The sequence below is a fragment of the Salvia miltiorrhiza genome, chromosome 1 (assembly GCF_028751815.1).
Source record: "Salvia miltiorrhiza cultivar Shanhuang (shh) chromosome 1, IMPLAD_Smil_shh, whole genome shotgun sequence".
Lineage (NCBI taxonomy): Eukaryota > Viridiplantae > Streptophyta > Magnoliopsida > Lamiales > Lamiaceae > Salvia > Salvia miltiorrhiza.
This window is the reverse complement of record NC_080387.1, coordinates 71654361-71679335: the sequence shown is the minus strand read 5'-3', so window position 1 is coordinate 71679335 and position 24975 is coordinate 71654361. Positions and strand designations below refer to the sequence as shown.

General features: G+C 32.8%; 4 protein-coding genes across 4 annotated transcripts; 3 read left to right on the top strand and 1 right to left on the bottom strand.

Annotated features, from left to right (window-relative positions):
* The first annotated feature begins 1258 nt into the window (after positions 1–1258).
* On the top strand, positions 1259–4651 carry LOC131005800 (uncharacterized). The gene is made up of 4 exons (XM_057932886.1): positions 1259–1377; positions 1581–2763; positions 3075–4322; positions 4391–4651. Exons 2-4 carry the CDS (start codon positions 1610–1612, stop codon positions 4425–4427), a joined length of 2439 nt encoding a protein of 812 aa, XP_057788869.1. The 5' UTR covers positions 1259–1377; positions 1581–1609; the 3' UTR covers positions 4428–4651.
* A 3839-nt stretch (positions 4652–8490) lies between these two features.
* On the top strand, positions 8491–11567 carry LOC131005799 (uncharacterized). The gene is made up of 3 exons (XM_057932885.1): positions 8491–9909; positions 10206–11366; positions 11441–11567. The coding sequence occupies exons 1-3, from the start codon at positions 8753–8755 to the stop codon at positions 11475–11477; spliced, it is 2355 nt and encodes a 784-aa protein (XP_057788868.1). The 5' UTR covers positions 8491–8752; the 3' UTR covers positions 11478–11567.
* Positions 11568–18017: 6450 nt separating this feature from the next.
* Positions 18018–20818, top strand: LOC131005798 (protein LEAD-SENSITIVE 1-like). Its single transcript, XM_057932884.1, has 2 exons — positions 18018–18170; positions 19996–20818. Exons 1-2 carry the CDS (start codon positions 18077–18079, stop codon positions 20430–20432), a joined length of 531 nt encoding a protein of 176 aa, XP_057788867.1. The 5' UTR covers positions 18018–18076; the 3' UTR covers positions 20433–20818.
* Positions 20819–20915: 97 nt separating this feature from the next.
* On the bottom strand, positions 20916–24544 carry LOC131005797 (uncharacterized). The gene is made up of 12 exons (XM_057932883.1): positions 24283–24544; positions 24089–24144; positions 23948–23981; positions 23636–23734; positions 23393–23541; positions 23185–23223; positions 22751–22843; positions 22419–22517; positions 21981–22082; positions 21622–21705; positions 21402–21467; positions 20916–21310 (listed from the first exon to the last, which is right to left on the bottom strand). Exons 1-12 carry the CDS (start codon positions 24356–24358, stop codon positions 21224–21226), a joined length of 984 nt encoding a protein of 327 aa, XP_057788866.1. The 5' UTR covers positions 24359–24544; the 3' UTR covers positions 20916–21223.
* Positions 24545–24975: the final 431 nt, after the last annotated feature.

The window sequence follows — 24975 nt, the reverse complement described above, 5'->3', positions numbered from 1 at the left end:
TTACTAAATTAACCTTATTTAATGCTTCACTTAAATGTGAAAATGATGTGTGAGAATAATAAATAATGGTATAAAAGATAAAAATATAAAAATTAAATGCATTTTCTTAATATGTGTGAAAAGTGGGAGGGGACTAAAATGGTGGGACGGAGGGAGTACAAAATATAGTTACTTAAAACACCTTATTGACGTGATAAAAAATGCGAGCATGTTGTGTAAAATTGAAAGCAGCACATTTTTCTTGAGCTATAATTTTATACCTAAAGAAGAGTGTTATCATTTTATACTATTCCTTTCCTCCCATCAATTTAATTTTCTTTCACTTTTCACACATATTAAGAAAATGCATTTAATCTTCTTTAAAAAAATACCAACCTTATGTTTTTATTTTGTATACCCTTATTTATTATTTTCACACATCATGTTTACATTAAAATAATATTTTTATATAATATTAATTAATCAAGTGGACTATCTTTTTGGGACATTCCAAAACGAAATAAGGGAGTATTTTATAAAAAATGAGATAAATACATTATCATTCAAAACAAACAAGATCTAAAAATATAATCTCAACTTTAAAGGTGTGTTTGCTTTAAGGTACGTACAAGAAAATGACAAGTTTCATTTACCACTTCATATGGTATTTGCTATGACGTAATAAAAAAATTATTCATCTTTAAATACATAATAATTTTTACAATTTTTATCTAATACAAGTTAGTTATATAAAAGTAAGTCATTTATGGTTAGTTGTCTTCCTCTAAAAATCAAAACTTAAATTACTTACTGTTTATTACTCCCTCCGTCATACTTTAATTGACACTTTTGAGTTGAGCACAGAGATTAAGAATAAAGGGTTAAGAGTGGAAAGTAAGTGTGGTCTACTTATTTTATGTGTGTAAAAAAAGTATGGACCACATACTATTTTAAGAAAGCGCCAATTTAAGTGGGACAAACAAAAAAGGCAAGTGTGTCAATTGAAGAGGAATGTAGGGAGTAGGATATTAGACTATTAGTGATGATTAATTTTAGAGTTAATAGTGTTTTTGACGGAAAAAACTTAAAGTTTAGGATTTTTTAGGTGAAAATAAAAGTTCGGGACATTTTGTAGAAAACGCTGAAAGTTCGGGACACAAAATACTATTAACCCTTAATTTTATATCACGTGGTTTTAAATTGAAACATTGATTATGATATTAAATTGTTTTTATTTACGAAATTGTTATCGATTCAAAATTTATTTCAAATTGAATATTATTATTTTTTAAACAAACACAACTGAAGACGAAGCCTTGTGCTATTCACACTGCCGCGGCGGCAATAACTTGATTTCGGCTGCTCCATCAATTCCGCAACCACACCGCCCAATTTCCGGTAACGTAATCCTTTATTTTACACGGCATGACTAAACTGAGTAAAATGCTTGATTAATGATTAGAAGCTTTATAAATCGTAAATTTACCCGAGAATTCAATTCTTCATCCACCATTTTAGAGGGTATCTTGATATATGTTAATCATTATTGATACTCCTCTTGTGATTTTCGAGGGATACTGATCAGACTAGGGTTTTCATAGGAAATTTTCCCTTTTCAAATTTTGGCGGGATGTTTGATACAGCACTAGCGCAGCAGCAGCAGCAGAAACTCTGCTTTTCAGATAAGGTGTGTATTGTTTGCCGTGTGTTTTCGGGGCATGGTGATTTTCCTGATTTCAAAGGCTACCTTATCTTTGTTGTCGACTTATCCGAATTAGTTAATGGGTCTAAGAAGGATTTACAATACAATATCCTGCTCAATTATGGTCTTAGCACGTCAGTTTGTGGTCTTGATTCCACACTTTATTTAGTTGAATCTCTTAGTTGCTCTGAGAGTCGGAAAGTACACACTCTCGATGTCGTAACCAAACATCAATGCTTGAAGTTACGCGCTAAACATTTAGGCAGCTTACCTCCTATGTTGGGCCCCAAACGCTTTGCTATAATTGCATCAATTCCTAGTACTAAAAAGATTCTAGTATTTTCTTCTCAGTTCCAAGTGTTTTTCTATAATCCTAATTCGACTGATGATGATGATGATGATGGTTTTGTTGATGATTTTGATGAATACGTTGATTTTGAGATGTATGATGTTGGAACCAATACATGGGAAAAACTGCCTCCACTTATTATCTTAAAAGTCTACGGTAATGGTAACTTTACGAATCCTTCCTTTTTCCTGCTGCACGGGGCTGAGGAAACAGAGATCCCTAGGAATGCTTGGGATGAAGATTTTGGAATATATGAGATTTCTCGTTATACTTTGATCGATGAGGATGTATTTCTGGTGCAACTTACTTGTGGTATAATGCTTATTCTTGATCTCAAGTCTCCCTCCAAAGGCTGGAAACTGTATGATGAAGGTATTGTAACTAAGCCTAGTTCAGATCAAAATCTGTTTGTAGTTGAGGAGAAAATCCGAATGCCTTGGTGTGCTTCTGATATTGGAGGAGATAGGAAATTTGGAAATGCTGTTGCGTTTCCACTATCGTTGTTCCGTGAAGACGATGCGTTGAAAGTATATCCTTGTTCAACCATCACTCTTCTGGAGGGTCATGTCTGCATTGTGCAAGGTGGCGTTAGTCGGAAGTCAAAGCATCCTCAGATGGTTATGGATGTTGGGAATGTACAGGCAGAGGTTGTTGCTTCTTATAGATTTGTGGTGCCGCATAGGATCAAGGATTTCGCACCTCTCTACATGTTTGTTTGCCATCCAAAGCAAAGGTAATTGTTGTTGTTACAATTTTATTTTAGCTTTCTTTAGCTTGGTATCATGTATTTTTAAATTAAAATTGATTTTGAATATTGCATTAGTTATGATCTTGAATTGTCTTTATTTATAAAATTAGCACCTATTGAACTTGATTTCTTTTAAATAAACACAACTAAGGAAAAAAAATCAATTTTTCATCCACCATTTTGAAGAATATATATTAATGGTTGTTAATCATTACTAATACTCTTCTTGTGGTTTTCGAGGGAAGCTGATCAGGTTAGTGTTTACATAGAAAATTTTTCCGTTTCAATTTTGGCAGGATGGGTGAGATCAAACGATCGCTTGATGGAGCAGTAGTGCAGCACCAGCAGAAGCTCTGCTTTTCTGATAGGGTATGTTTTGTTTGCCGTGTCTCTCCGTGCAAACGTGATTTTGATTCTTCTGGCCACCTTATCTTTGTTGTGGACCTATCCGAATTAGTTAAGGGATCTGAGAAGGAGTTACAATACAATTACCATCTCAATTATGGCTTTGGCATGTCAGCTTGCGGGCTGGATTCCACACTTTATTTTGTTCAATATGGTGGTTGGACCATGAGTCGGACAGTACATACTCTCGATGTTGAGACTAAACATCAAGGCTTGAAATTAGGCGCAGATGATTTAGGCAGCTTACCTCCTATGTTAGGCCCCAAACGCTTTGCTCTAATAGCATCAATTCCTCGCACAAAAAAGATTCTAGTACTTTCTTCTAGGTACAAGGTGTTTTTTCATAATCCTAATTTGGCTGGTGATATTAATGATGCTGATGTTAGTCTTGTCTATGATGATGATGATGATTTTGATGATGATGATGTTGTTGCTGACGATGTTTTTGATGATGATGATGATGATGAATTTGTTGAATTTGTCGATGTTGAGATGTATGATATTGGAACCAATACATGGGAAAAACTACCTCCACCTATTATCCGAAAATTCTACGGTGGTAAGAATCCTTACTTTTTCCTGCTGCACGGGGCCGAGGAAACAGAGATTCCTAGGAATGCTCGGGATGAAGATTTTGAAATATATGAGATTTCTCGTTATACTTTTATCGATGACGATGCATTTCTGGTGCAACTTACTTGTGGTATAAAGCTTACTCTTGATCTCAAGTCTCCCTCCAAAGGCTGGAAACTGTACGATGATGGTATGGTAACTAAGCCTAGTTCAGATCAAAATCTGTTTATAGTTAACGAGAAATCCCGAGTGCCTTGGTGTGCTTCTGATATTGGAGGAGATGGGAAATTCGGAAATGCTGTTGCGTTTCCACTATCTTCATTCAGTGAAGATGATCCAGTGAAACCTCACCCTCTTTCAACCATCACTTCTCTGGAGAGTGACGAGGGGAAGGGTCATGTCTGCATTTTGCAAGGTGGCGTTAGTCGGAAGTCGAAGTGTCTTCAGCTCGTTATGGATGTAGGGAATGTGCAGGGTGAGGTTGTTGCTTCTTGTAGATTTGAGGTGCCGCATAGGATCAAGTGGTTCGAGCCTTTCTCCATGTTTGTTTACCATCCAAAGCAAAGGTAATTGTTGTTGTTGCAATTTTGTTTTTGATAGCTTTCTTTCTTATATAAATTCTTCATGTTTGCAGTGACACTGAAGATCAAGCTTTATTGCCTCATCTTTGAAGAATATGTATTTCTTCAATTGAAGTTTCGAGACTTAGCTTTGCTGCCTATCTTATGAGTATGTCATTAAACCTTGGTGAATTTATCTAAGAAATAAATTCATCCATCACCCTTTTAGGATAAATTATTGCCAATCCCCATATTACATGAATGTTAAAATCTATGTACACCCATATCAAAATAGTTTATCTGATATATAATTAAGCAATTAAGAGTTTTTAGTATAGGAGAAGAAATACGCAGTTGATCATGGAGAGAGTAATAAATATCTTCAAATAAACTTAGGTTGCGTTTTGGAAAATAATGGATCAAAAAAGATGAAAAAATATTATCTTTTTCTCTTTTTTTTTTATCATATGTTTATTGCAGATGAAAAGACAAAAAAATATTGGAAAATATTTTTCACACCACTACCCCAAAATAATATTATCTAATAATCAACATTGAAGAGAGAATGAATTGCTCGAGAAAATACTTCACTTTGATCGAAGAAAATTTTCTATTATAGTAAATATGTGAAAAATTTGTGAAAAATAGTATATTTTCTCTCATTTGTCGTCAAATTAAACAGACCCTTAGTAACATACATCAACAAAGTCAAGCCTACAATGTGCAACACTCTTGTAATGCTGCCCCACGATAAATCCTCTTTTCGTGATCAAATTTTGTATAGCGGGACATTTTATGGGGAAAAATTGAAAATTCGGGATTTATTAGGAGAAAATAAAAGTTCGGGATATTTTATGAAAAACGCTGAAAGTTCGGGACATAAAATACTATTAACCCTAAAAACATTGCTTGTGCATTGTACAAGTGCAAATGCTAGTTTCTTATTAGTATTAGAATTAGACTATGTCAATTATATTACATGAATAAATTATATTCACAATATTATAGTGTGATGTTATAGTATATACGCCAATAATTTTAATATAAAGTTGTAATTTCATATAATAATATATAATTAAGTTTGATAAACATTTGATTGTCGAATGATATTTGTATATTCTGTACAATTAGTACATAATAGAAATCACACCGGGGTCACAATCATGCCATTGGGCTCTCTAACTTTCCATATGTTTTGGGTATCAATTAATCATGTCTTCACCAATGTGTATGGAGTATAATATAAATTCATAAAAACTACTCAATTTCCTCGATTCGAATTACATGTTCGAATTTGCCAAGTTATTTGAGTAATTTAATGTAAGAAAATAATATTTGTACATTGTGACAAAGAAATATAAAAATTCGATTAATACAAAATAATTCATTTTTTCTTTATGTATCACATTGATTATCGGTCAAATTTCATAATTATACAAATATTTATATCCTTTATATAAAAGTTCTTAGTGAAATCAATAAATTAATCAATTATGACCATATTTGTTAATTTTCATGCAGATATGAAGTTCAATTAATCGTAGAACTTGTATCATCAATTAAAATTTATTAATGGTGTCATCCATGTATTTCGTGAGGATTATTTTATACGTCATGATTAAAGCAGGGTTAAGATCATTTGGGTTCCATGATTTTTTTAATTTAAATTTGACCCTTTATTAATGTTTAAAATAAAAATAAAAATAAAAATAATTTTATCAAATTACATGATAGCACCTTATTTATTAGCAACAACATCGAACCAAGTAGAATGTATATATCAGTTTTCAAATGTAACGCTAGACATGGACCATGGTAACACTTTATAACAAAAAAAATATTAAAAATAAACCAATGATATATTTGAATCTAACAAAACCATAGTCTATAATAGCTATGTAGTTATAGAGGCAATGCCTAATCAAATGCTCCTCAAGATCTTCAATAGCTCGGTAATATCATGCCCGAACATGTCATCCACAACTTGAATGAGCTTTGGCTTCAAGCTCTCAAAGTCATGGATGTTGTAACCACTCAAGACTAACGTAAATTGATATACCTCTGACAAGTCTCCGACAGCTAAACGATACTTATGATGATAATGTATTATAATATCATAAATCTACCATATTATTTGGTTGTTTTATAAAATGATAATATAATAGATAATAAAAGTTATTATTAGTGAAATTCAAAAATAGACTATAAAAATAATAAAAATCGATATAATGGTGAGAGTAGTGTCGCGCACTTACCATATTATTTTATTATTTTATAAAACTATAGTATAATACTATAATGTATTAGTGAAATTAGAAATGAAGATTAAAAATATATATATATGAAAAACTATGCTTTGGATGTGTACTTTTCAATGAATAAATGAAAATGGAACAACTATTTATACTACTAGTCTACCATCCACGCAATATGCGTGGGGTAGTGGCGGATGCAGAAATTTACGCGCTAAATTTGTATGAGGGTTTGGGGACTATCCCAAGCCAAATTCTATTATAATCTATATTTTTTAGAATATTATATTTAAAAAATAAAATTTTATAAGTTTTATATATTATTTAAAATAGCTCTAATAAAAATAATAGCATTAAAATTAAGATGAAATTATTTTATAGTTGGAGCCTTATCAAATGAATGATCAAGATTTTGACAAAAAAAAAATTTATCTAATGAACACTATTATCTCTTTAAAGTTTTCACCAAAATATATAGATATTTATTCTTTCAAATTTTCTATTAGTGTAGAAAGAGTTTTTGGAATTTTTAATTACTTTTTATAAATCCGTATTTCATAACATATTTTTTGAGACGTTAATTGGTTGTAAATCCACAAACTATTAGTGAATTTTGATATTTTTTCAATTCTATAAAGCTGTAATGCTAATACATAAACTTTGGTCAATTCCAAAAATTTTCATAAATTTTAATTTCACCCAAATCAAAAATGTCATGACAAAATTTAAAGTTGATATAATAAACACACATTATATTAATAAATGGACAAATAATTTTGATCAAATCCAGCCAACAAATAATTAAACTTTCGAACCAAAATAATAAATGATGTTGCCCAAAAAAAATAGAATTTACAACTGTAGTTTAGGTGGAAAAATAATTTTTTTGATCATTCTGCTATTATATAGATAAAATGAACTCTCAAATTCTAACGGTATGAATAGGGTGAGCAAATTCAAAAATAATATTTGCAAATTCATAAATATTATAACATTCTATATAGAATAAGTTAATTTAATTACAAAAATATTGGAAAATATTTTTCACACCACTACCCCAAAATAATATTATCTATTAATCAACATTGGTGAGAAAATGAATTGCTCGAGAAAATACTTCACTTTGATTGAAGAAAATTTTCTATCATAATAAATATGTGAAAATTGTGAAAAATATAGTATATTAAATTTGTGACAAATTTGATTTGCCAATTATATCTCTTATATACACTTAATTTAATATGTTATGATTTATGTTTTATATTTAAATACTTATTTAAGTTATAATTCTCCATCCACATAAGTTATACTCTGTCTGTCTCATGAGAAGTGTCCACCTTTCCTTTTTGAGTTGTCCCACAATAAGTGTCCTCCACTTTTTATTTTTTTACTTTTTAATCATGTCCACCTGAATTATATTCTTCTCACAAAATAAAAATAGGTTCTCCACCACTTTTTATCTTTTTATTCTTTAATCATCATCACCTAAATTCTTGTAGCGAAAATAATGTGGATACTTTTTATGGGACGGAGGAAGTAAATTTTTATTCTGTAAACTAATAATTTTGAATTACAATACAAAGAATTGATTTATGAGTTTAATTTTCATAGAATCCTTGGAATTAAAATTAATTTGTTATATTAAATTTAGTTTTTTTTTTTCAATTTTATAAGTTCAATTTATAATATTATAATTTTCAAACTCTACTCGACAATTGGTGTAAAATATAGCAAAATGATAAATATTATTATAAAATTAAATGAAATACAAATTTATACACATAAAAAATTATATTTATCAAAATAATTTTAATACAAATAGTCATTGGCGGGAGAAAAGAAACTCATGTGTAACGGTAGTTTGAATATTGAATATAACCCTACTGTATGCCTTGTTCTATTCACACCGCCGCTGTTGCTGATTTCGACTCCGCCAATCTCGCAACCACACCGCACCTTCCATCCAAATTCCGATTCACGCTTACATACTCGTTTAATGTTTTATACGGATTCATTAAACTGATTCAAATGCTTGATTATAACCTTTATAAATCGTGATCTATCCGAGAATTCAATTTTTCATCCACCATTTTCGAGGTATTGATACTCATATTGTGGATTTCGAGAGAAACTGATCGCGTTAGGGTTTTCATTGGACATTTCCCCTTTTTCAATTTTGGCGGGATGGACGAGATCAAACGATCCTTTGATGGAGCAGTAGCGCAGCAGCAGAAACTCTGCTTTTCAGATAGGGTATGTATTGTTTGCCGGCATCGTGATTATGATGATTTCAATGGCTACTTTATCTTTGTTGTCGACTTATCCGAATTAGTTAATGGATCTAAGGGGGTTTTACACTACGATATCCTACTCAATTATGATCTTAGCATGTCAGTTTGTGGTCTTGATTCCACACTTTATTTTGTTGAATCTCTTAGTTGCTCCGAGAGTCGGAAAATACACATTCTCGATGTCGAAACCAGACGTCAATGCTTGAAGTTACGCGCTAAAGATTTACTCAGCTTAGCTCCTATGTTGGGTCCCAAACGCTTAGCTCGAATAGCATCAATGCCTCGCACTAAAAAGATTATAGTATTTTCATCTCAGTTCCAAGTGTTTTTGTACAATCCTAATTTGGCTGATGATGGTTTTACTGATGAATTTGATGAATACATTGATTTTGAGACTTATGATGTTGGAACCAATACATGGGAAAAAATACCTCCACTTGTTATCTTAAAAGTCTATGGTAATGGTAACTTTATGAATCCTTCCTTTTTCCTGCTGCACGGGGCCGAGAAAATAGAGATCCCTAGGAATGCTTGGGATGAAGATTTTGGAATATATGAGATTTCTCGTTATACCTTGATCGATGAGGATGTATTTCTGGTGCAACTTGATTGTGGTATAATGCTTACTCTTGATCTCAAGTCTCCCTCCAAAGGCTGGAAACTGTACGATGAAGGTATGGTAACTAAGCCTAGTTCGGATCAAGATTTGTTTCTAGTTGAGGATAAAATCCGAATGCCTTGGTGTGCTTCTGATATTCGAGGCGATAGGAAATTCGGAAATGCTGTTGCATTTCCACTATCGTTATTCGGTGAAGACGATATGTTCAAAGTATATCCTTGTTTAACCATCACTCCTCTAGAGGGTGACCAGTCTAAGGGTCATGTCTGCATTGTGCAAGGTGGAGTTTCTCGGAAGTCGAAGTATCCTCAAATGGTTATGGATGTAGGGAATGTGCAGGCTGAGGTTGTTGCTTCTTGTAGATTTGAGGTGCCGCATAGGATCAAGGATTTCGCACCTCTCTGCATGTTTGTTTGCCCTCCAAAGCAAAGGTAATTGTTGTTGTTGCAATTTTCGTTAACTTGGTATCGTGTATTTTTAAATGAAAATTGATTATGAACATTGCATTAGTTATGATCTTGAATTGTGTTTGTTTACAAATTACCACTGACTGAACTTGTTTTTTTTAATTAAACTCAACTAAGGAAAAAAAATCAATTTTTCATCCTCCATTTTCAAGGATATCTTGATAGATGTCAATAATTACTAATACTCATCTTGTGGTTTTTGAGGGAAACTGATCAGTTTAGGGTTTTCATAGGAAAATTTCCCTTCTCAATTTTGGCAGGATGGGTGAGATCAAACGATCATTTGATGGAGCAGTAGCGCAGCAGCAGCAGGAACTCTGCTTTTCAGATAGGGTATGTTTTGTTTGCCATGTCTTTCCGCGCCATCATGAATGTGATTGTTGTGCTGATTTCAATGGCTACCTTATCTGTGTTGTCGACTTATCCGAATTACTTAATGGCTCGAAGAAGGATTTACAATACAATATCCTACTCAAATATGGTGGTCTTTACATGTCAGTTTGTGGTCTTGATTCCACAGTTTATTTTGTTGAATCTGGTCGTTGCTCCGAGAGTCGGACAATACACACTCTTGATGTCGAAACCAAACATCAAGGCTTGAAGTTAGACGCTGATGATTTTGGCAGTTTACCTCCTATGTTGGGCCGCAAACACTTTGCTTTAATAGCATCAATCCCTCGCTCTAAAAAGATTCTAGTATTTTCTTCTAAGTTCCGAACTGTTTGTTACAATCCTTTTTCGATTGGTTATGATTTTGATGGATTCATTGATTTTGAGATGTATGATGTTGGAACCAATACATGGGAAGAACTACCTCCACCTATTATCCGAAGACATAAATGTAATAACCCTTCATTTTTCCTGCTGCACGGGGCTGAGGAAACAGAGATCCCTCGGACTGCTAGGGATAGAGATTTTATAATGTATGAGATTTCTCGTTATACTTTGATCGATGAGGATGTGTTTCTGGTGCAACTTTCTTGTGGTGTAGTGCTTACTCTTGATCTCAAGTCTCCCTCCGAAGGTTGGAAACTGTACGATGAAGGTATGGTAACTAAGTCTAGTTCAGATCAAAATCTGTTTGTTGTCAAGGAGAAAGACCAAATGCCTTGGTGTGCTTCTGATATTCGAGGAGATCGGGAATTTGGAAATGCTGTTGCGTTTCCACTATCGTCGTTCAGTGAAGATGATCCACTGAAAGGTGTGCCTTATTCAAACATCACTTCTCTGGAGAGTGACAAGGCGAAGGGTCATGTCTGCGTTTTGCAAGGTGGCGTTAGTCGGAAGTCGAGGCATCCTCAATTCGTTATGGATGTAGTGAATGCGCAGGCGGAGGTTGTTGCTTCTTGTAGATTTGAGGTGCCGCATAGCATCAAGTGGTTCTTGCCTATGTGCATGTTTGTTTATCATCCAAAGCAAAGGTAATTGTTGTTGTCTTTGTTACAATTTTGTTTTTCATAGCTCTCTTTCTTATGGAAATTCTTCATGTTTTCAGTCACACTGAGGATCAAGCTTTGCTGCATCATCTTTGAAGAATATCTATTTCTTCAATTGAAGTTTCAATGAATTGAAGAAATACTTCACTTTGTTCGATGAATTTTTTTTATTATAATAAATATGAGAAAATGTTGGAAAATTTGTGAAAAATATATTATTTTTTTCTCATTTTTTATCAAAGTAAACGGATCCTTAGTAACATACATCAACAAAGTCAAGCCTACAATGCTGCCCCAGGATGGAACTCAGTCTACATAATCATAAAACAATTTAGTTATCTTACATGAAATTTAGGAATAGAGGAAAATTGGCTGCTTTAAAAATAAACAGCTTGAGGTTAACATAACGAAGAACTACATATATCAATTGACTACAAGCTATAACATATCATCATGATTAGCATAATGAAAAAAGTAGGAACTAGAGCATGGTAAAGATAAATTAACACAAAAACATCAAAATATGGATGATGAAAACTTTGATGATAATAAGCATAACCCATAAAAAAATTTACGTCTACATCTATATCTATTATAAAAGAATTTCATTTTACAAAATTTAATTCGCCAATTATATCCCTTATATATATACTTAATTTAATATGTTATGATTTACTCCCTCTGTTCACCGATTTATGTCCTACTTTTCTTTTTGGTTCGTCTATCAATTCATGTCCTACTCATTTTTAGTAATTATTTATATATTTTTTAATTGATGGGTCCCAACAAACAATATACTTTTTTTCCACTCAACTAATAAATAATACACTTTATGGGCCATTTTCTTCACTCAACTAATAAACAATACATTTTTTCTTAACACTCGTGTTTCCTCCCCTAGGTCATGAATTAGTGGACGGAGTGAGTATGTTTTATATTTAAATATTTATTTAAGTAGTAATATGCATTATAACTCTTCACCCACATAAGTTATACTCGCTCCGTCTCATAACAAGTGTCCATCTTTCCTTTTTAAGTTGTCCGGCAATAAGCGTCCACCATTTTTTATATTTTTACTTTTTAATCATCTTCACTTAAATTATATTCTTCTCACAAAAAAAAAGGCTCTCCACCACTTTTTAACTTTTTATTCTATAAATAATTTTGAATTACAATACAAAGAATTTATTTATGAGTTTAATTAAAGTTTAATTTTCATAGAATCCTTGGAATTAAAATTAATTTGTTATATTAAATTTAGATGTTTTTTTTTTTAATTTTATAATTTTAATTTATAATATTATAATTTCTAAACACTATCTGACAATTGGTGTAAAATATAGCATAATGATAAATATTATTATAAAATTAAATGAAATAAAAATTTACACTCGTAAAAAATTATAGTATTTATTAAAATAATTCGTTTTTATTTAAATAATTCAGAGATCCCTAGGAATGTTTGGGATGAAGATTTTCAAATATATGAGATTTCTCATTATACTTTGATCGATGAGGACATGTTTCTGGTGCAACTTACTTGTGATATAATGTCATTAAACCTTGGTGCATTTTTCATGTAATTATATGTTTTAGATTTTATTACTCGTGAAGCCTAAAATATGATGAAGTATATTTTCAAGCCAGCGATTTGCAACCACAGCAAACACTCTTCTAATGTTGCCCCATGATGGAACTTGCGCCTACAAAAAATAAAACAATTTAGTTATCTCAGATGAAATTTTAGGAACAGAGGAAAATTGGGTGCTTTGAAAATAAACAGCTTGGGCTTAATAATGAAGAACTACATATATCAATTGACTACAAGGTATGACATATCATCATGATTAGGATTTAGGATAATGAAAAACTAGAGCATGGGCGAGGATAAATTAACACAAAAGCATCAATATTTACTGAAAAATCAAATGATTTTGAGAGGTGATGAATTTATAAAAGCAATCAAGCATTTCTGCAACTAAAACGTACATTGTCTCAAATGTGAAGTTCTCTGAAAATGATCAGTGCTAGCAACATACTTGCACATGTTTTTATTATTTTTGTATGATAAAAATATAAAAAATCAAAGAAAATAGGAGAGAAGGGAAATAAAAAAATATTACTTTGAAACTTTAAATACTCACAATTTATTCATTTAATTTGTTTTTATTATATTATTTTTACACCAAGTTAAAGATTTTTTCGTGATCTTTCATTTAAGATGCATATTTAATATTTTTTCAAAAATCAAATTTGACTAATTTTAAAATAATTGGTAGAACGATATTCTTGTGAGAGATAATCTTACTCTATATAAGATATTTATATTATACGTATTTTTTTATTCATAAAAATATTTAATATGCATCTTAAATTAAAAATCATAATAAATTTTTTAATTTAGTATAAATAAATCAAAAATAATTTAAAACAAATAAGGTATTAGTATTATTTAAAATTTCAAATATACTCCCTCTGTCCCATGAAGAATGATCAAGTTTTCGTTTTGGTTTGTCCCACGAAATTTGACCAGTTTTCTTATATGGCAAAAAAAAAACCCTTTATTCATATTTTCATTTTTACACCTATCACACTTAACATACAAAATACTAATTTCTTAAAATTCGTGTCGAAAAGAATTTGGTCATGCTTTATGGGAGGGAGGGAGCAATAGATTTTCGACAAAAAAGAAGCATCATTACGTGCACTACTTAATTGAAGCTTTGGAAAATGGCTCACTTAAAAATGGGCATGCATAGAGTACTCAAAATTAGAGTTGGCTGAGATAAAAATAAAGAAAAGATGGTCCAAAAAATTGGGCCTCAAAAACTCATCGAATAGACCCGTCAGGCTTGGGGCTAAAAAAGGCGGATAGATTTCTAAATATGTCACTTTGTATAGGTTGGTTATAAGACAATAACATGATGAAAGAGGAAAGATGTCATTAACATTAACTTTACGAGAAGAAGACAACATGTGGGGACAAAAATTCTGCAATTACTCATTTGGTTTAGGGCCAAAACTTTTGGAAGTGAAAAGAGTTGGATGATTGTGAATTGTGATGAGAGTTGAGTTGTGTGTTTCGACACATCAATTTTGTTCGTTTCGGAATTTTTATTTTAATTAATTACACATTATTTTACTGCTTAGATCTTTTTCCACTAATTAAAATTAGAAACGTCAATATACTCGCATGGCCATTTTGAATAAGCAAACACAATATTTGGCCACTAATTAAAAAAACACACGTTTATGGACTGTTTTGCCCTTAATTAGGGCGGACCGGATTCGGGTCGGATTCGAGTTTGTGCGCGGATTAACCGATAATCAGTTTTTTCGGTTCGGTTACGATTTTAACCGAATAACCGAAACCGGTTTACCAACAATGTAAAATATGATTTTAAAATAAATTATCAATTACTCAATAACATCTCGGATTTAAAAACGTAATTCTCAACTATATATAAAATGTAATGATAATTGTAGTTATTAAATAATTTTAAATTATTTGATAATAAAAAGTAATATTACACATTATTATTTCCATTATTTCATCGGCTCGGGAAATGCCAGGTATACTTGGGGACGATGGTTAGGCCGGAGCTCTCGAAGTATTCCCACTTTTTTGCTGCTTGCTTTTGTTATCATTTTTTATTTTTAGACGAATATTGTTTTTCTTCTCATTTTAAGAGGTTTTAATGAGATTCTACCCTTATAGTCTGTTTCATGTGCTTTCAAGGGTTTAGTTTTTTTTATATATATATAAAATTTTATTTCAATAATAAATAAAAATATTGTAAGAATAAAAATTAAGATAAAAATATGAAATTATGTTTTAAAAAGAAAAATACTTATATTTTTTATGGACATCAGAAATGACAAAAAATGTCATATTTTTCGGGGAGAGATGGTAGAATATCGTACTAGTTGTTGCTCGATAATTGGTTCAGGTCGAAATGTGAACGGAAATTTTGGTCGGAAAATAACGAGGTTTGACAACTCCAAGATTGATTAGGCGGCGCTCGTACCTACTACTACTACTACTAGCTTTGTTTTCACTCTAACTGAATTTCTTGTCTTAAAGGACGCGTGGCAGCTCGCTACTAGTCGGTCCTACTATTCGTTACTGCAATAAATTCGATGCACTAGTTTGAGAGGCACTAGATATTGTTTAATCCGTGCAATAAATTAAAAAAAGTCGTTTCATTGCATAATTAACCTTAATTATTGATTACTAATTTTATAAATGACCTTGAATTTTGCAATTATCATTTAGTTTCTGAGGCAATATCTAGTGGAGTACTCCTTACTTAGATTGCGTGGAATTCTAGAGTTGTTTAACATGAAGAAAAACACTTCATCTTCTTCACTATATTATTACCGGGACATTAAAATACAGTACATTTGTAAAAAAAATGGATTTGGAGCAAAAAATTCAAAATTTAGTGGGAATTAACAACTCATGAACCATAACACTAAAATTTGAAAAACATTCGTCCAATTTTTTTGAATTTGCGCTCCTGTACATGTTGTATAAATATGGCAAATATGGAGCCATGGTTTCGTGTCTCCAGATATGGCTTCGAAGTTCTTGATCGATTTGAACCAACCTCCTCCTACCATCGATCCTGAAATACAGAACAAAAGGGGAGAAATTCCAATTTCCATGACCTATTCTTCGTCGGAAAACTTCATAATTGAACTAGACAGAGACAATGATGAGATTGGGTATCCTGTTATAGAGCTCGACTTACATGAAGTCGGGGAAGATGGCGATGGAGCGTATTCCGATTCATCAGAGGAGGAGATAGTTGTTGATCAATAAATAGTCCAAGGTATGATTTTCTTGCTACCTTATGCTGCATCTTTTTTAGTTGAAACAGAAATGCTGCATCTTTTTACAGAATTTCTTAAAATTCGTGGTGTCCCATATTATGCATATTTTTATCGGATGAGGAGAGTAAGAAACAATGTATAATGTGATGGTTCAAAAAATTAAATAAGACTCTTTTTCGTGGACAAAAGAAAATGGGTAAGTAGAACTCTTTTTTGTGGATTGAGGTTAAAAGGTACTCCCTCCGTCCAGCTTTTAGTATCTAACTTTCCTTTTTTGGGAATTAACAACTCATTAACAACTAAATTTAGTGGGAATTAACAACTCATGAACCATAACACTAAAATTTGAAAAACATTCGTCCAATTTTTTTGAATTTGCGCTCCTGTACATGTTGTATAAATATGGCAAATATGGAGCCATGGTTTCGTGTCTCCAGATATGGCTTCGAAGTTCTTGATCGATTTGAACCAACCTCCTCCTACCATCGATCCTGAAATACAGAACAAAAGGGGAGAAATTCCAATTTCCATGACCTATTCTTCGTCGGAAAACTTCATAATTGAACTAGACAGAGACAATGATGAGATTGGGTATCCTGTTATAGAGCTCGACTTACATGAAGTCGGGGAAGATGGCGATGGAGCGTATTCCGATTCATCAGAGGAGGAGATAGTTGTTGATCAATAAATAGTCCAAGGTATGATTTTCTTGCTACCTTATGCTGCATCTTTTTTAGTTGAAACAGAAATGCTGCATCTTTTTACAGAATTTCTTAAAATTCGTGGTGTCCCATATTATGCATATTTTTATCGGATGAGGAGAGTAAGAAACAATGTATAATGTGATGGTTCAAAAAATTAAATAAGACTCTTTTTCGTGGACAAAAGAAAATGGGTAAGTAGAACTCTTTTTTGTGGATTGAGGTTAAAAGGTACTCCCTCCGTCCAGCTTTTAGTATCTAACTTTCCTTTTTTGGCCGTCCCACATTTTGGTATACATTTCTATTTTTGGTAAAAGTAGGTGGGGCCCTTACTCCACTTTAATTATTTTAACTCTCACATAAAATGTGGGACCCTTATTCCACTCATAATACATCAATCACTTTATAAAACCCGTGCCGTTCTCAACTGGATACCAAAAGCCGGGATGGAGGGAGTATTATTAATTAATAAGTGTTGCACCCACGAAATATTACTAAAAAGGATTAATTAATACTCCCTCCGTCCCACGAAACATAAGTAGAACTCTTAAAAAGTATTACTCTATTCATATTACTAATAAGTAGTATGCCTTTTTAAGCCATAATTAATACTCCCTCCGTCCCACGAACTCCCTAAAAAGGAATACTACTCATGTTTCGTGGGACGGAGGGAGTATTAATTATGCCTTTAAAATGTATTATTAATTCTATTACTTTTATTAAACTTATATATTTTTTTAAATTTTTGTGCCCAAAAAAAATTAGTCACATAGAAAGAGGTACCTTTTATTTGAGGTACTCTCTTCGTTCCATAAAATTTGATCACTTTCCTTCTAGCATAGATTTTAAGGAGTTAGTATTTAATGTGTTAAGTATAGTAGGCGAATAAAAGGTAAAACTTTTACCAAGTAATCAAATTACATAGAACAATCCGAAAAAAATACTGATCAAGCTTCATGAGACGGGGGAGTACTAATTATCTTTAGTCCAATGCACACTTGAGTTGAGTTGCCACCGTCGTAGAAGGGTAGTAGTGTAATTTGGTGATACGCGCACATAAATTGATAAATATAAAGACTAAAGAGTGATAACCAGAACTTCAGAGTTGCCAAAAAAAAAAAAAAAAACAGAGAGAGAGAGAGAGAGCTCTGGAGGGAGATGGGTTTGGTTTCTCATCGTGTAGAAATGCGCCACTTGAAAGCCGGTGACCACATTTACTCGTACAGATCAGCCTTCTTATACTCACACCACGGTACATCTCTTAGCATTTACTTTTCATCTTTCTATTGTTGATGATGCATATATGGTTTGGAAGATTAAAACAGCTGCTTTGTTTGTTAATAATCTCTTAGATCTGTTTTTCAAAATATGTATTACTTCCTCTCCAAGTAATGTTAAGTAGCCTTCCTCATTTTCCAACGATTTCGATAAAAATTTCACCTAGGAAAAGAATCATTTTCATTAACATTGATTTGTTATAACTAAAATTTATTACTCCCATTTTTTATTTTTACTTTGAGTTAAACGTTTTGATTAGGATTGATTTTTCTTATAATTGGGTTTAGGAATAGATCTCATTCCTAAATTTATTTGATTTTAATACTGAAAAAAGAATACTATAATTAAGAAGGCTAGGAATTATTCAGCCAAGTCTTTTAGTTTGGTTTTTGGGGCCTACAAATTGAAGATTTATACAAGTTTCGTTTTTCATGCTTGGATTTTTAGCTTGAGTTCGAGATTTTGGGGATTTTTATTCATGCTTGTTGTCAGTAACTCGAGTTTAAGTGTATATATCTATTGCCTACTTGATGTGTTGGTTATTGGGAGTGATGGCACTTTTAAGCGCACTTTGTATTCTTGTTGGAGCACTTTGAATTTGATGGAAGAGTTACTGTGCCCAAGGTTTATTTTGATAGGAAAAGAGGGGAAATGATTGTGAGTGGGCCTGATAGATTCTTGTAATATGTAGTTCAATGTTGAATATAGAGTAGCAATATTCCAACTTCTATTGATTGTGAGTGGGCCTGATAGATTCTTGTAATATGTAGTTCAATGTTTGAATATAGAGTAGCAATATTCCAACTTCTATTAGCTTCTTAGGGTGAGTTCTTTTTTATTGTAAATTTATCATGATAAAATAAGAGATAAATAAAATTTCACATTTTAAATCTCTTTTTTCTTTTCCCTCATTTTCTATTTGATCTTTACTCATTCTTCATTTTCACTACGAACGAATGATAATATTATCCCTCCTTTAAAGGATGGAATTTTTGTTCTCTCTCATTTTTCCATTATAAATTTATAAAGAGAACACACTCTTAAAGTTATTGCAAGTTTTGAATGCAGGAAAAGAGAGGCTTTCGTTAGAAATATTTGATGAAATCTTGCCCGATCATAATTAAATTCCTAGATCCACCCCTGCAACTAATTGAATCCATTATTTGTTGTTTGATTTGAGAATGAGTTAATCATTAATCCAATCACTCAATTTATTACCCCTAAAAATAGATGAGAAAAAAAAAAAAAAACGAATCTCTTACTGGTGATTTTTTTATATTGTTGAACCAAATACTCAATAAAAGTAACAATTATTACCACTACTCCCACTTATTTGATTTGATTTCTTTTCCATTGTTCTACTTGAACCAAACACACACTGAGATTAGTTCCCACAAAAATGTTATAACTCCAGATCAAAAGCATTTTATCTCTATCTATACATGAGTTTTGTATACTGCAACAGATTTATTGAGTTATCAATCATAAATTCACCCATTTCATAAGCATTTTTAATCTTATGTTGGCTAAATGTAGCATATTCCATCCATACAATATCACATAAATAAATGTGTAAAAAACAATAATATTTGTTTTCTCTGGAATATTTGAAAACATATTTGCCCAACTCTGTCTATTTTTTGTAGATGCTAATATGAATCGGTTTTGTTGGAATGAGTATTGGAAACGATTCATGTCTTGTAATCGGTTTATATTAGCATCCTCAGTCTATCATAGTGCAATTGAACTGCTGGAATGTGTGTTGATCTGATATATAAAATTGTGAAATACATACTCAGGCATATACAAGGGTGAAGGCCAAGTGATTCACTTCACTAGCTCGTCGTCATCTTCTGTTCACCGCAGAGAAGTCTGCTCAGCTTGTGAAATGTTAGAGCATAGTGAACGTAGCAGCGGAGTGATCGTGTCTTGTGTCGAGTGCTTCCTTAAATCGGGATCGCTGCGGCGTTACAAGTACGGCGTTAAGAAGAAGAGCTACTTCATGAAGCGCCGTGGAACTTGTAATACGGCGGAACCTGGTCCGGTCGAGGTTGTCCTGGAGAGGGCAGAGTCACTGCTTGCCCAAAACGGATTCGGAGACTATCACGTGCTGCAAAACAACTGCGAGGACTTCGCCACGTACTGTAAGACCGGACAGGGCTGCAGCCGTAACGGCACGGCCCGTCGGTATGGTCAAGCATCCGTCCTCCCTTTAGGCTTGGCTTCACGCAGGTGACACTAAACCCAGGTTCCTATGTAATTCTGTTCTGTACATGTTTATTTTGTAAGAAAAAAAAAAAAATAGAAAAAAGAAAAGAAAAAAAAAAAAATGAAAAAAGAAAAAGAAAAAAAAAAAAAAATGGTAAAAGGAAAAAAAAAATAGAAAAAAAAATGGTAAAAACAAAAAGGAAAAAAAATTGGAAAAAGAAAAAGAAAAAAAAAATAGAAAAAACAAAAAAGAAAAAAAAAAATTGACCTGATTCTAATATTTTAGGAACGTTCTTATTTCTTCCATTCTCATGTATACTTTCTAGATGTAAATATTGTAACAATTCATTTATATTCTTTATACTTGTAAATGCTGTACAGTTAATTTATAATAGAGAAATTAAATAATCCCTATGTGCTTCTGCATTATTAGTTTCTTTATTTGAAGCAGTACACAGAGATAGTACAAAGATCTCCGAAACAATTGTACAATGCATGCAACATCTCAAAATAAGCTGCAAAACAGGGCAATCATCTACTATCATAGATAAGAGGAAATTGCCTAATTATTCATATATTTGGGTTGAAATCAGAACCAAAGAACTATGACATGAACAACCTACTTCGAAGAAATATATCATTCTACATATAATCCAAGACCAAGAAAATCGAACCTAAACGAGCTTTCTCCTACATCAAATGCCTATTAAAAGATAAGTTCAATGACACTACTATCCAACAACGTCTGTTTCCCATCGCGCAAAGTATCTGGATTCTATTTCTTTTCTATGATAATGTTTCTTCTGTGCTCACCGATTATCAAGATGCCTTCTTTTTCCCGAAAAGCAAGCCCAACGAGTACGTGTTCCCCTTCTCAGCTGCAGCTGCTACTCGTTTTTCCCCAATCTGAAGCCATTTGATATCAAGGTGTGGTAGTTAGACAAGTGTAATTCAGATGAATTTACGCAATGATAAGAAGGTAAAGAAGGATTAGTACCTTATCCATGAGCCAGTATCCAACTGTTGGTGCATACTGCACCAGGTACATAACAGCCAGAACGGGCTGCACCAGAAAATTCGAGGGGGGAAATGGAAAGGGAAGATGCGTATTATAGTCAATAATCCAGTTACACAGCTTTAAACATAGTGAGATAGCAAGATTGAAAGCAAAACGGGAAGAGCTTGTACGAATTGAGTTGGTATCTCGATGGACAAACCTGATATGATATCCATGCTTCCTTCAGACCATGGCTTGCAGCAATTATTGTGAGCTCTGCACACCTCTCAGATGACACGCGCTTCTACAAATTTATATATGAAAAGACGGAAGAATTTGAGTGAATTGCTAGTTTCCTAGAACAATACTTTGCAACAATAATAGGAATTGATAAGTTTCATCGGATGTATGAAACTACCAAAGCAAAACACACAGTCAGAAACTAATCAAGTTTATATTTCTTCTTGTCTTTCAGCAAGGTGTCGAAACCTCAGAAGTCGACACAGCAGCAATAGTAAAAGGTTATGAGAAAATTGAGCATCTACTAATGCTAATTAACATAATAGTTCTAAGTTTTACCTCAGAAGAGCCCTTCTCTTGAGAGGAACTTGTTCCAGAGGTAGTAGCGGTCTTCACGGGGCCTGGACAAACAATAGTTACCTTGATCCCTCTTCTACAAAGCTGATATTCGAGGAGATAAAAAAAAAAGTGAGCGGCAATGCGAACAAGAATATTCTCTGAGAGGCTGTATGACAAATCCCACCCTGATCGGATTGTGTCTGGCATAATTACTTAGCCAAGTCCAACTGATCTCAAATTCGGCACATAATTTTTTAAGAGTGCACATTTGGGAGCTTTTGTCCAAACAAATTGAACTGAAGCAATGTCCCATCTTTGTTTGTAAAGATTAGTTGTATCAGATCCCGCCAAGTACATAATTAAAACGGTCGAGAAATACTTGAACAAGTTGCACGCCCGAATAACATAAAATAGGACTGCTAATTGCTATAGTCATACCTCAGATCTCAGTGTGTGAAAATAGCCATTCACAGCAAACTTGGAGGCCGAATAGACAGCCTGACCGGGTGCAGGGGTCTTTCCTGCAGCACTACTCATCTAAATAGAAAGTAATCAAACAGAAAAAACTTGAGAAAGCCAATCAAATTTAATTACATCCTATATGAATAAAATAATCAATTAAGGCGTATATAATCCTGGTTTGAGCAAAAAAGAAGTTAACTCGCTGAGACGTGACAGTCATCAATTTTGAGATGTAGTAAGATGCTTGTGTAGGATTCCTCTGAGAGTTATTAAGTTGAAGCATTTTGTGCATCATAATCACGACATACCACAACAAAATGTCCTCTGCCCCGTTTCAGCATGTCAGGCAACAGGAGTCGTGTAAGAGATATTGGCCCCAGAACATTGACATCAAATGTCGCCTGAGAAGGATGCATATTACTCGACTGATTACATATCTCAAGCTTTATACAATAAAACAGAAACCATAAGATTCAATTCACTATCTTTTCTACAAATCAATGAATTCCATTCAGCGCTGGAATCCCGTTTATTATAACACTGTTAACTAATTTCACTCTTCTTAACATAAACATATTATTGATTAAAACAGGAAAGCCTCATCAGACATCAAGAACGAAAGCTGTTCATTTTTCTTTTTAATAGACTTCACCAATCAACCTCAACGACAAATTGAAACAAATAAACGCAGGTAATGAGGTGTATTAACAGATACTAGCAACTCTTTAACACTATATGATACCTTGAGACTTTCTTCTGTCACATCTAAGGCCAGCGATTTCTGCAAGATGAATGAAGTCAAACAGCCAGCTCAGAGGTTCTTCATTTATGTAAACGCTTTGAGTGATCCAATTAGAAAAGAGAATAAAATCACGTATCTAATTAACATAAACAAAAATCAATGAAACATAGAAGTTAAACATTCACTAATATTTTGCCAGCAGACTCACAGGGCGCTCAAAGGCTGCATTGTGGAATACGTAATCCACACCTACACCCCCAAAAAGTGATTCTGCTTTTTGTACCGCCTCTGCCAGATGTTCCTCCCCTCGACTCAAATCCAAAGGCAGAATTACTACCTCATCCGGCGCGTGTTTTCCTGGCTTAGCATCAAATGGCCAGGGTAAGAAAACAACTAATGAAATTCACTGCATTCCTAATAATGGAAAAACAAAGCTGACACAGTGCCAAACCAGTCAGCTGCTTCTTGACGCGTTCTAGTTCCCCTTCGTTTCGTGCAGAGATGATAAGCTTTGCTCCCAAACTTGCAAGTTGTTTAGAAAGCACTTCCCCTTTACATCAGATGGCATCAAGGTAAAGTAAATTCAGTGCTTCAAAATTTCGAAAAGCAGTAAACAGATTAACGATATATGCTTCAAGAAAATGCAACTATCTCAACGTATTTGAATGCAACAAAATCATATAAATGCTATAAAACTAGCTCTACCAATATAAGGGAACTTTTTTTTAACTAAAATGATAGCTGAAATCACATAGCCACATACCAATACCGCGGCTAGCTCCAGTTATCCAAATAACCTACATAATTAATCATCCAAATCAGTAACTACAGCTCGATTAAGAATTCAAAAACCTAATCTAAACAAAAATATCCAATAAATTGAACGAACAGCAAAATTCCAAACCTTATCCTCAATTTCTTCGCGCTTCACTTTTCCTTTGGACAGCAACGTGAAATCGCCTAACATAAATTGCAACAAGAAAACAATATATAGCTCAAAATCTTGCAAAAATTTCCAAAAAAAACTAAAAAATGAAGCATCTTTCGATCACTCAGTGACAAAGGAATGGGAAATACGAATGATTAAGGAAAATGTACCATCGGCTTTGAGGAATTTGATGAAGAAAATGGCACCAACAGCTAGAAATAATGAAGAAACTGTGAGGGCCAACATCAAATTTCCCTTTTCTTGCTAAGATTCTTCTGCAGTTTTGGAGTGAAATAAATCAATAATAAGCTGTGGATGCTGGAAATTCAGAGAGAAGTAAAAGACGGCTCGTTATGATCTAGAAATGCGCTTATTTTTCATAGAGTTTTGCTTATTTTATTTTTCTTGGTTAATATTTTTGTTGGTGTTGTAAATTCGTTAATTTATTCATTGGAATGTAGATATATAGTGGTTATGCAAAACTTTAAATAATTTATTATCATCATCGTCTATCTAATTCATGATATAATTTAGAAAATATTAAATTGTCAATCTCAAATTAAAAAAGAGACTATATCAAAATTAAATGAGTTAATTGTTTGTGACTAATGATTTTCCAATCTTCCTTATAATTAGAATCACATACGAGTCAAATTGATTAATAAATATTCAATCTTATTTATTTTGTTAAAAGAAAAAGCCACTTGAAATCGATTTTAAATCTTGACGAGTTGAGCGCACAACTCACTCTATTCATTTGGATTCTAGTAGTCTTTCCTATTTAAAATAATTCTCATTTTAGATATTTTTTTCAAAATAAATATCATTCAAAACTTTTTTTTCCCTCATGATTTCACTGTTAC

What these genes read in the sequence shown, in the direction of transcription:
- LOC131005800 (XM_057932886.1), top strand. Translation starts at nt 1,610, where the DNA reads ATGTTTGATACAGCACTAGCGCAGCAGCAGCAGCAGAAACTCTGCTTT. An exon ending in GTTTGCCATCCAAAGCAAAG is followed by an intron (nt 2,764 to 3,074) that starts GTAATTGTTGTT and finishes CAATTTTGGCAG; the next exon opens with GATGGGTGAGATCAAACGAT. An exon ending in GTTTACCATCCAAAGCAAAG is followed by an intron (nt 4,323 to 4,390) that starts GTAATTGTTGTT and finishes TCATGTTTGCAG; the next exon opens with TGACACTGAAGATCAAGCTT.
- LOC131005797 (XM_057932883.1), bottom strand. Translation starts at nt 24,358, where the DNA reads ATGTTGGCCCTCACAGTTTCTTCATTATTTCTAGCTGTTGGTGCCATT. An exon ending in TTCACACACTGAGATCTGAG is followed by an intron (nt 22,083 to 22,418) that starts GTATGACTATAG and finishes CTCGAATATCAG; the next exon opens with CTTTGTAGAAGAGGGATCAA. An exon ending in AAGCATGGATATCATATCAG is followed by an intron (nt 21,468 to 21,621) that starts GTTTGTCCATCG and finishes TTTCTGGTGCAG; the next exon opens with CCCGTTCTGGCTGTTATGTA.
- LOC131005799 (XM_057932885.1), top strand. Translation starts at nt 8,753, where the DNA reads ATGGACGAGATCAAACGATCCTTTGATGGAGCAGTAGCGCAGCAGCAG. An exon ending in GTTTGCCCTCCAAAGCAAAG is followed by an intron (nt 9,910 to 10,205) that starts GTAATTGTTGTT and finishes CAATTTTGGCAG; the next exon opens with GATGGGTGAGATCAAACGAT. An exon ending in GTTTATCATCCAAAGCAAAG is followed by an intron (nt 11,367 to 11,440) that starts GTAATTGTTGTT and finishes TCATGTTTTCAG; the next exon opens with TCACACTGAGGATCAAGCTT.
- LOC131005798 (XM_057932884.1), top strand. Translation starts at nt 18,077, where the DNA reads ATGGGTTTGGTTTCTCATCGTGTAGAAATGCGCCACTTGAAAGCCGGT. An exon ending in CTTCTTATACTCACACCACG is followed by an intron (nt 18,171 to 19,995) that starts GTACATCTCTTA and finishes ATACATACTCAG; the next exon opens with GCATATACAAGGGTGAAGGC.